The 11,091-nt window shown below is 26.3% G+C and overlaps 4 protein-coding genes across 6 annotated transcripts in view; 2 read left to right on the top strand and 2 right to left on the bottom strand.

Annotated features, from left to right (window-relative positions):
• Positions 1–725, bottom strand: part of LOC127288948 (uncharacterized) — a 5,992-nt gene extending 5,267 nt beyond the window's left edge. The window contains exon 1 of the mRNA XM_051316666.1: positions 621–725. Coding sequence (XP_051172623.1) covers positions 621–725 — 105 coding nt within the window. The remainder of the gene's footprint in view (positions 1–620) is intronic.
• LOC127289020 (uncharacterized) overlaps positions 1–10,877 on the top strand; it is a 21,444-nt gene extending 10,567 nt beyond the window's left edge. Inside the window, exons 1-3 of one of the 2 annotated variants that reach the window (XM_051316768.1) lie at positions 8,013–8,083; positions 8,193–8,269; positions 9,513–10,877. In XM_051316768.1, the coding sequence (XP_051172725.1) occupies positions 8,260–8,269; positions 9,513–10,750 (1,248 nt within the window). In that variant the 5' untranslated portion in view covers positions 8,013–8,083; positions 8,193–8,259 and the 3' untranslated portion in view covers positions 10,751–10,877. Of the gene's footprint in view, positions 1–8,012; positions 8,084–8,192; positions 8,270–9,512 lie in introns of those variants that run through there. The other variant, XM_051316767.1, reaches the window with a different exon arrangement.
• Positions 2,815–11,091, bottom strand: LOC127289018 (isovaleryl-CoA dehydrogenase, mitochondrial-like). Of its 2 annotated transcripts, XM_051316760.1 has the most exons (9): positions 10,974–11,091; positions 6,271–6,421; positions 5,000–5,089; positions 4,697–4,918; positions 4,185–4,512; positions 3,795–3,888; positions 3,629–3,719; positions 3,335–3,503; positions 2,815–3,148 (listed from the first exon to the last, which is right to left on the bottom strand). In XM_051316760.1, exons 2-9 carry the CDS (start codon positions 6,391–6,393, stop codon positions 3,015–3,017), a joined length of 1,251 nt encoding a protein of 416 aa, XP_051172717.1. In that variant the 5' UTR covers positions 6,394–6,421; positions 10,974–11,091; the 3' UTR covers positions 2,815–3,014. The 2 variants fall into 2 exon arrangements, with proteins under 2 accessions (XP_051172717.1, XP_051172718.1); XM_051316761.1 differs by lacking the exon at positions 6,271–6,421.
• On the top strand, positions 7,092–8,232 carry LOC127288947 (uncharacterized; the record flags this gene model as incomplete). The annotated part of the gene is made up of 2 exons (XM_051316665.1): positions 7,092–7,301; positions 7,516–8,232. Coding segments are annotated over exons 1-2 (741 nt in total), but the record flags the coding sequence as incomplete, so codon positions are not given.

The raw sequence follows: 11,091 nt of genomic DNA, 5'->3' as shown, positions 1-11,091 counted from the left end.
TAATTTAATGATGAAATTGTAGAGATCATAAAATCATGAAATAAAAATAAATGCATTATATGGTATATTAATTTTAAAAAATTATATATTATTATTATGGGGTCAGTTTATTATATCTTACTGAGTCATTACGGCATAATTTTTTTTAAATTGGTACTTTCAGAAATGACTTTATACCTATGATATTTTGAAAACGAAATAAAAGAAACTGCGTGTTAAAATTTCTATTATTTTTCTTAAAATAAGAATTTAAAGTGAAGGAGCTGACTGGAAAAATTCCAAACTTGGGCAATATTTAAATTACTACTAAATAAACACTCAAATAAATTTTTGCGATGGAGAACGTTAGAGTTTAGCTGATAATATTATTTAAAAAATATTCCTTCATTTCCAGGTTAATAGAAGTAATTTTTCTAAAACTCGATAACAATTTCTTAAATTTACACTGGACTCGGTGCAAAATGAGGTTGTTCATGCAATTTCGTACCAAATTTTAACACCGAGTCCGTACAACTGTACACTTGGTGTAAAGTTGTAAATGAATTTTTGAAACATTTTTAACAGTGTATTTTATTTCTATTCATTAATAGAGAAGACAAAAATGTTGAAAACAAACTTACGATGGTATTGAGTTGTGTTGTCCTAAAAGTAGTTTGACCAAAATTAGAAGTGGCAATAGCCACTACCAACAGGAGTGACCCAAGGAACTTTGTTTCAAAATTCATTGTTTGATTTGAAAATTATCTAAACCTTTAAGACGTTTATATACAAATTTTCACTGATAAGAAAATTGAATAATTTACAATTTCCACAAGGTTTTATTTATCTATTTAAAATACAAGAAAAAAATTCTTTTCTTTGAAGCTTTTTATCGAAATTTATGCGTGTTAATTTTTTTTTATTTTATATTTTAAATTTTATAAATGCTTAAATATTAATCTATTAATAAATAATTGACATAAAATGCCTATAGGTATAGGTTTCGACATACTTATATGAAAATTATAAAATAAATGGGTCAATCCATTATATTTCGACTGAAGTCGTCGCTGACTAATTTTTAAAAATTATAATACTTTGCAGGAATGATTTTGAAGTTATCAAGATCACGAAATAAAAAGAATTTTAATAAAATTTTAATTATTTATTGCAAAATATGAATTTAAAGTATATGAGGTGCTGAAAACTGTCTATTTTTTAGCCATTAGAAAATATGCAAAAATACGTAGAATTTACCATAAAAATAAAAATTTTTTTTTGTAATTTACTAAGAATGAATAAATTTATCATTATCAATTGATGTAATTATTTAAATATGTGAAATAATATATAAAATATGATTTTCAAGTTCGCCTGTCAAATAACCTAAATTTGCAAAATTCATCTATTAAATGTGAGAAAGAGAAGTCATTAAATTGAAAAAAACCTTACCAAATATAAAGTACCTGTGACTAACTTTTAGTTTTTCTTAGCACTTTTTTCCTTTTTTCTTCATAAATGTGAAATAAAAAGCAATAAAAATTGGCACTTTGCTTATTTTCACTATTTTCAAATGTAAATAACTTTCTTGGAGAAAACTGAAAAATTACAAAACTTGGGCAATATCTAATTGATCACTAACTACACACACTGGAAAAAAATTCGCTTTGGTCCCGAAGATACTTTTTGAGATAATTAAGTTTAAACTTTTCACAATTTTTATCAGGTTAATACATGTAGTTTTTTAAGGACGAAGTTAGGTTTTATTGGTTAAATATTTTGAACTAACTTCAATTTTATAAAAATCACATGCATTAACCTCATAAAAATTGTGAAAAGTTTAAACTTAATTATCTTAAAAAGTATCTTCGGGACCAAAGCGAATTTTTTTCCAGTGTGTGTATTTAGTGATCAATTAGATATTGCCCAAGTTTTGTAATTTTTCAGTTTTCTCCAAGAAAGTTATTTACATTTGAAAATAGTGAAAATAAGCAAAGTGCCAATTTTTATTGCTTTTTATTTCACATTTATGAAGAAAAAAGGAAAAAAGTGCTAAGAAAAACTAAAAATTAGTCACAGGTACTTTATATTTGGTAAGGTTTTTTTCAATTTAATGACTTCTCTTTCTCACATTTAATAGATGAAATTTGCAAATTTAGGTTATTTGACAGGCGAACTTGAAAATCATATTTTATATATTATTTCACATATTTAAATAATTACATCAATAAATAATGATAAATTTATTCATTCTTAGTAAATTACAAAAAAAATTTTTTATTTTTATGGTAAATTCTACGTATTTTTGCATATTTTCTAATGGCTAAAAAATTGACAGTTTTCAGCACCTTATATACTTTAAATTCATATTTTGCAATAAATAATTAAAATTTTATTAAAATTCTTTTCATTTCGTGATCTTGATAACTTCAAAATCATTCCTGCAAAGTATTATAATTTTTAAAAATTAGTCAGCGACGACTTCATTCGAAATATAATGGATTGACCCAAATATAAAGTACGCATTTTTTTGTATGTATAAATGAAAAATAGTTATTTTAACAAATGGTTATTATTTAATTAAAAATTTTGTAAAATTAATAAAAATTATCAAGTATGACATTAATAAATGTCAAATACAAATGTGTAAATATTGTAATCATCGATAGATATTAGATACACAAATTAATGTTAGCACAGAAAATTATAAGGTATTAAAATAAGCTGCAACGCTTATTATTTTAATCTAATTTTGCTTATTTTAATACCAAAATGGATTAAAATAAGAAAAATTGGATTAAAATAATAAGCGTTGCAGCTTATTTTAATGCCGTTTAATTTTCTGTGAGAAATTGGAAAATTTCTAATATTAAAAATACTTAATAATTACCAAAAAGGATAATTTGTTTAAAAAAAAAATCTCTTTTCAGAATCATATATTAAAAATGAAAAATTTCTGAATAGAACAATTTTAAGATTGTTGTTTTGTACATAAAAAAACTAGATCCATTATTTATTCTAAATTTTACTGCATACTATGAATAGTCTTCAGCTATTGCTCGACCAATAACCATTCTTCGTATCTGTGAAGTACCAGCGCCAATTTCTCCCAATTTGGCATCTCTCAAAAAGCGGCCAACTGGATAATCATTTATATATCCATTGCCACCTAGAAAATTTTTTTACAAAAGATTCTGTTTTCCTCTTTAATTTTTAAGGAATGGTACACGTTAACAAAATAATTTTGTTTGCGTTAAATTATTTAAAAATTTATCACTTTTGTGATTATGCCCTCCATTAATTTACTAATTCAAAAAAAAAATCGCTTCTATTTTGAAAAAAAATTTCAAACTACCTAAAATTTGTATAGCATCGAGAGCTACTTTCACTGATGCTTCAGCTCCATAAGTGATAACTGCCGCGCAATCTTTACGATCAACATAACCAGCATCACATGCCTTTGCAATGGAATATGTGTAACCTTTACTGGTAGACAGAGCCATATGCATATTGGCAAGTTTTTCCTAAATATATTCAATTTTTAAAAATATTATTTTTTTATTATCGTTATAAAATTAAAATTAAAAAAAAAATTCTTTGCAGAAAAGAAATTTTAGCTTTTATTTAATTTGAATATAGTTGTATATACCTGCATCATCTGAAAATGAGCGATTGGTTTATTAAATTGTTCCCGTTCGTGTGCGTATTTAAAAGCAACATCACAACATGCCTGCATAATTCTAGAAGAAAAATTTTCGTTTAATTATACTTATTTAATAAAAAAAATTACAAATATATATAGATTGCAAAATCACCCAATACTAATTGCTGATGCAACAAGTCGTTCCAAATCCAAACCACTCATTAATACATAAACACCTTGATTTAATTTGCCCAAAATATTTTTAGCTGAAATATGGGTTTAAATTTTTTTTTGGTGAATTAAATTTTACATTTTTCATATAAACACAGAAAATTAAAAGGCATTAAAATAAGCAGCAACGCTTATTATTTTAATCCAATTTTGCTTATTTTCATACCAAAATGGATTAAAATAAGCAAAATTGGATTAAAATAATAAGCATTGCAGCTTATTTTAATGCCTTTTAATTATCTGTGATGAAATTGAAACATTTAATTAATTATAGTATATCTGTTACTACAATTGAAATAAAATTCTTTAAATATTTAAAGGATTTATATACCAGGAATTTTACAGTTTTCGAATATTAATTCCGATGTATTTGAACCCCTCATTCCAAATTTATCGAGTTTTTGTCCAGTGCTAAAACCGGGAGTTCCTTTTTCTACAATAAAACTCGTAATTCCATGTTGCGGTTTTGCACAATTCAGGTCTGTTTTTGCATAAACAACTAAAGTGTCAGCGTCTGGTCCATTTGTAATCCAAAATTTGGTTCCATTTAAAATGTAGTAATCGCCCTTTTTCTCTGCCTTTAATTTCATTGAAACGACATCTGAACCTGAACCCGCTTCCGACATTGCCAAAGCTCCCACATGTTCACCACTACAAAGCTTTAGAAGAGAGTAAAATATTCAAAAACACTAAAAAAAACATAACATTTTTAATGTACGGTAAATAAAAATTATAAAGAATTTAATTCAATTAATTAACCACGTGATGCTATTTTAACTTGAATTTTTATGAGACTTATTATTTCTAAATTGTATAACTAATTAAAATTTTTGTCTCCATTACCTTTGGTAAATAATAGTGTTTTTGCTCCTCAGTGCCGTGTCTGTGAATTTGATTTAAACACACATTCGAATGAATGACATAACTAAGTCCTATAGCACCAGAAGCTCTACTAATTTCTTCTGCTATAATAACATGATCTAAATAAGTTCCTCCAGTCCCGCCATATTCTGATTTTGCAGTTATTCCATGAAACCCCAATTCACCCATTTTCTTCCAAAATGACTTTTAAAAATTAACAAGCATTCATAATTTTTTTTTTCCTTCTTATATAGTTAAGTTTGAATTATTTTAATAATTACATACCCTCAAATTATCAAAATGATCTGTTTTGTCAATTTTTGAAGCTTTTGGGGCGAGTTCCTTTTGCGCAAAATTAAAAGCCAAGTTGCGCAACTGTACAAAGTAAATGCGTATATGCATTTCAAAAATAGATGTAAAATTTATTTTCTTAGATTTTAAGAAAGTAAAAAATTCAATACAATAATTATAATAATTTATATTTTTTTAAACTACATATATTATATAATATTTTAATTTAACGGGTGCAGTTCCGAATAGCACATACCTCTGATTTCGATAAAACTTGGTATCCCTACGTAATTTGGTGCGCTGATTACGAAAATCATAGTGAAAATTGGCGGAAATTTAATTATCATGGTAAAAACCATAAAAAACACCATAAAATCATGGTTTTTTTCGATTATCTCGTAAAAAACAAAAAACTTCGAAAAAAGTTTTAGACGAAAGTTGTAGATCTCTAAAAAACACACATTTCATGTTTTATGCATTTTTTACCAAAAGTCATTATTTTTCGAGAAAAACGCAAAATAGTAAACACGGCCTTCGGCCGCGTAAGGTACTGCTCGCTTCTCTTTTTAAGAAATCTTGGCGAGAGGGGGTGGATGTGTCCGAAAGTAATTTGCAGAAATTATCATATTCACCATTACTCAGGATCCAACGAATTCCGCAAAATACTTTCGGCCATATCCACCCCCTCTCGCCAAGGTTTTTTTAAAAAGAAAAGCGAGCAGTACCTTACGCGGCCGAAGGCCGTGTTTACTATTTTGCGTTTACCGATGCTGTAGACTCCACCCCACAATTTCTGCAAATTACTTTCGGACACATCCACCCCCTCTCGCCAAGATTTCTTAAAAAGAGAAGCGAGCAGTACCTTACGCGGCCGAAGGCCGTGTTTACTATTTTGCGTTTTTCTCGAAAAATAATGACTTTTGGTAAAAAATGCATAAAACATGAAATGTGTGTTTTTTAGAGATCTACAACTTTCGTCTAAAACTTTTTTCGAAGTTTTTTGTTTTTTACGAGATAATCGAAAAAAACCATGATTTTATGGTGTTTTTTATGGTTTTTACCATGATAATTAAATTTCCGCCAATTTTCACTATGATTTTGGTAATCAGCGCACCAAATTACGTAGGGATACTAAGTTTTATTGAAATCGGAGGTATGTGCTATTCGGAACTATATCCAATTTAACTTTTATAATCTTTTAAACTATCTTAATTTATATAAAATGGTTATACATAATACATTATTTAATAAGAATAAGAAAATACCTCTTTTTGTTGTTCATTAAATCCAAAAGAATTATCATTAATATTATAGAACTGAGATAGAGAACGATAATAATTGTTCCGAACAAGTGTTTTTAAAACACAATATTGAACACTTATATTCATTTTGTCAATTCACGCAATATTTATCTATCTATACATTATAAAAAGATTTAGTCACTGTCTCCATATGTGTCATTTCAGATCAAGAGTAAGACAATTGGCTAAAATCACGTCTGTTCTCGGCGTGAAAATAGACAATGGTCTAACTTCACGTCTTTTTACGGGGTGAAAATAAACAATTGGCTAAAGTCACGTTCTTTTCACGACGTGAAAATAGACAATTGACTAAAAGTCACGTTAATTGACAGCGTAAATATAGGCATTTGACTAAAGTAACGTCTTTTCAAGGCGTGAAAAGTCATTTGGCTAAAATCACGTTATTTCACAGCGTAAATATAGTCATTGCTTAAATTACGTCTTTTTACGGCGTGAAAATAGACATTACACTAAAGTCACATCAATTGAGGGCGTGAATATAGACATTCCGCTAAAGTCACGTCTTTTTACAGCGTGAAAATAGGCGTTTGACTTAAGTCACGCCTGTTCTCGGCGTGACGATAGACAATTGGCTAAAGTTACGTCTGTTCTCGACGTGAAAATAGATAATCGGCTATAGTCATTTTAAACTTTGACTAAAGTTTATTTTAATGTCTAATGAAATTACTTAAGTAAAGATAAAGCATGAAAATTATATAAAAATAAATTAAATTATATAAAAATTAATATAAAATGAATTAGATTTTTAAGAGTTATATATAGTAAAATAACTTTTACTGCTCCAAGCATGTTCTAAACAATTAAGTCTTGGGTTCGATTGTCAATAGATTGTGTCCTTGAAAATATTAATTTCTGCTTTTCGCTTCGTATAATTCTAATATAACTGTAATAGTAACTCAGTGATTTAAAATCAAAATAGTGTCTTCAATCTTATTAAAATAATAATTAATATGACTCCACTAAAAGATACAAAAGTATGTATACAATAATTAAAATTGTAAATTTTTTTATCTAATATTAGTATTAGTTTTTATCTAGTTTCATATTTATATTAGTTTACAAAATTACAGTTTTAAAATATATCAATTTGAATAAGATGAATTAATATTATGTTTAACAGTAACTTTTTTACTCTGTTAATTATATAAATATTTAGTTAAAAAATAATTATATATTATTCATCATTAGGAAAAATTGGTAAAAGCAGCTAGAAATTGTCAGCAAAATTTTTATGAATTACTCAGCGACTGGAATATTTACGATCAAAAGAAACCATATCATTTAAAAAATTTTATTGGCACTGCACTTTTTGGTCCACCGCAAATTAATCAATTAACAATTGATGCAACATGTTTTTTTGAAAAACATTTAAATGATGAATTTTTTTTTCACGATACACAACAACGACAAATAATTGACAAGATATATGAAAAAATTGTACGCCATGGAATTCAAAATACACGTGAAAAAGAAATAATGTGTGGATTAATTTATAATGTGATATTTGATACATCAACGGAATGTTGTAAATATTTTAGTGATGAACATGTTAATAAATGTTTACAACCAATACCAATATTTAAAGTTTTAAAAAATATTGTTAAACAAACTGAAAATGGAAATATAGTGACGACAAAATTAGAGACCTACTATATTGACGATTGTGAACGAGTTTACAAAAGTTGGAAGGATTATTTAAATTATAATAATTTGCCACAGTGTTTTATGGTGGTGCCAAAATTAGGCGAATATCAAGGTGATTATAGAGATCAATGGTCGGAAAAAATTTCCTATGTTTCTATTGAAATGTATAAATCGCCATCGTGTAATGCAAAGATAATTAATAATATTGATAAGATTAATAGATTTGTTGGTTTGGGTTGTGCTGGAGTTGGACTTGCAGCTACTTTTAATCCTGTTGGTGGCACTGTTATGGCTTTAGGTAATTTTAATCTAAAATTAATTATTAATTATTTAATTTCAATTCAATATTAATATTCATGTAGGTAACTTCAAAATTTTTAAATAGAATAATACACAAATAAAAATTACTTGATCCAAGTAAATAATTTACTTGTCTATTATTCAGTAAATATGCATATTTGAACCAAATAAATATTTACCTGATCTAAGTATTTTATTTTATCGTATCAAATAAACAGTAATTTGTATATCAAATAAAAATTATTTAAATAAAATATATGGAATATTACAAAATAATAAATAATATTGCTTTAAATCAATTATGAAAATTTCACATGTTTCTTTAATTCAAATTTTGAAATAACCAAAAAATTTTCTTGAACCAAATATTTAATTAGTCAACATGAGTTATTGTTTTAATTGAAACTAAAACGTCTTTAATTGCGGAAAATGGTATTCGATCCGAATACACAATTTTTTTGCATCAAAACAATTTTTTTTCATATAAATCGAAATTTGACTTAAATCAGAAATTATTTAATTTAATTATTTCTTTCATTCAAATTTTTTATAGATTGATTTAACTTATGAAGAAAAATTTCATGTTTTTGTTATTAAAAAGTTTTATGTAAATGAAAATTACAAATTAATATTCTTCATAATTGACATTAATTTCTAAGAATTAAATATTGTAACAAATAATTTTTATTTGTATCAAAAAATCATAAATATTTGATTCAGTTAATTATTTACATGGAGGCGTAAAGTATTAATAGAAATTAATACAAATACATACAAATTTTTTTGTATTAAATACATTGTGGACGCAGCCTTAAGTTATGTATAAGGTTGGTTTTCATTGTCCCCACTCGTCATTTGTCATAATTCTCGTCAACTACAGCACCTTGCTCTAGTGAAAATTTAGTGAGTTCATTGTTAAAATTAAAAGTTACTATAAAGTTACTAAATTTTTACTAGAACAGGGTGCGGTAGTTGACGAGAATTATGACAAATGGTGAGTGGGGATATTTTGGCGATTATACTTTCGGGGATTCACTCATTTTACTAGGCCTAAGCAGAATGAAATCTCTAATCGTAAATCTTAAGCTTTTACATGAGAGAGAAAAGGATAGGCATATCTTTTGTCCTTTTCTCTCTCATGTAAAAGCTTAAGATTTACGATTAGAGATTTCATTCTGCGTTGGCCCGCGCTGAAAAGGTTTTTTTTAAATCAAAAGTATATAAAAAAAAATTACTTTCAGGAGCAGTAGGAATGGGATTAAGTGGATTGTGGTCAATGGGAAGGAATTCTCACAAAATAGCAGATCGTCATATTCACGAACAATCAATTAGCATGAAAGACAAGGAGGGATTTCTACGATGGTTTGGATTAGCGAATAGTATTTTAACAGTGGCAACAAGTGGCGGTTCTATGTTACTATCAAATGCAATTAAAAATACTACTTTAAGTACTGCTGCAAAAATAGTTCACAGTTCGGCACAAATTGGATCAATTGCCGCTAGTGGAGTTAATGTTGGTTTTATAATTAACAACATTTACGATTCTCGTCATAAACATTATGTTTCAGCACAAGACACTCTAAATCTTGTTTCGAAATTATTATTATTTACAAATTCAACAGTTGATTTACAATTTGCCAATAGTATCTTAAAGAAAAATCAAACAGAATTTATTCAAGATTTTGAGAATAGTTTGAGAAAAAATCGACATAGAAAAGAATTTTTACGAATGGTAAAAAACAGTACATCCCTTCATAATTCACCGGAACAAATAATTCGATCGACTATTAAAATAAGTAATAAAAATTTGCTATCGTGTTCAATTATCAAAGACGACTTTATAATTAAAGGAATTGAAGTTTCATTGACCGATGGATTAATTGTCATTGATGGAAAACAATTAATGACACCTTTGGATTTTGTTAAAAAATTGAAGGAACAAAAAAATGGAGTTAGACCTATTAATGTTGCATTAACAACAAATAATAGTATAAGTAACAATATTTTTGAAAAAGTATTGAAAAATTTCTTGTCACGTTATAAAGAGGAATTTACCAATTCAAAATTGAGTTTAACTTTATTTTCATCATTTTTAAATCATATTTGCGAAATTGATAATCCAGATGTAATTTTTGGTAAATTACTATTGATTAGCATTAAATTGGTGAGAAAAATTAATAAAGGTTTATTTAAAAAATGTAAGAAATATTTAAAAAGTAATGCTATTTCTGAAACTGTTGACTTTCTATGGGAATTTATAAATGTCAATCTACGAGAAAGAATTAGACCATTTCGACAATCGGATGATTATCGTGAATTAATAATGAAAATTATTATTGGCATTCATTCATCAGTGAAAAATAATATTGACGAGTGGATTGATTCACTTAAGTACTATCTGCTAATTAATTTTAAATTCATGCAACGAAAAATTGACAATGATATGGAGGGGAAATTGTATTTGTTACAAGTTATGTAAAAGAAAATATTCGAAATTCTAAATAATTTATTATTATAGTTTATATATGAAAAATGTTGATAAATATTTAATTTTACAATTTGTTAACTAGTGACTATTTTTTACTTTTTGTAGAAAATAAACATTTTAAAAAAAAAACGTTCAATTTTTTTTCTTATACAATATAGAGAGGATTTTGTAAATATTAATTTATTTTATAAAATATTAATTTTATTTTATTTACCTTATTTATTATTTAATCTTTTAATTTATTAGTAAAAACAAAAAATGATATTGCCATAAATAATAACTTCAAAAATCGCCACTTCAAAAATTCTTATCCTAATTATTTTTCTTTTATG

Source organism: Leptopilina boulardi, unplaced genomic scaffold (assembly GCF_019393585.1).
Source record: "Leptopilina boulardi isolate dan_hultmark-lab unplaced genomic scaffold, ZJU_Lbou_2.1 LbouV2_399, whole genome shotgun sequence".
NCBI lineage: Eukaryota > Metazoa > Arthropoda > Insecta > Hymenoptera > Figitidae > Leptopilina > Leptopilina boulardi.
This window is presented reverse-complemented; position numbering and strand designations above follow the sequence as displayed.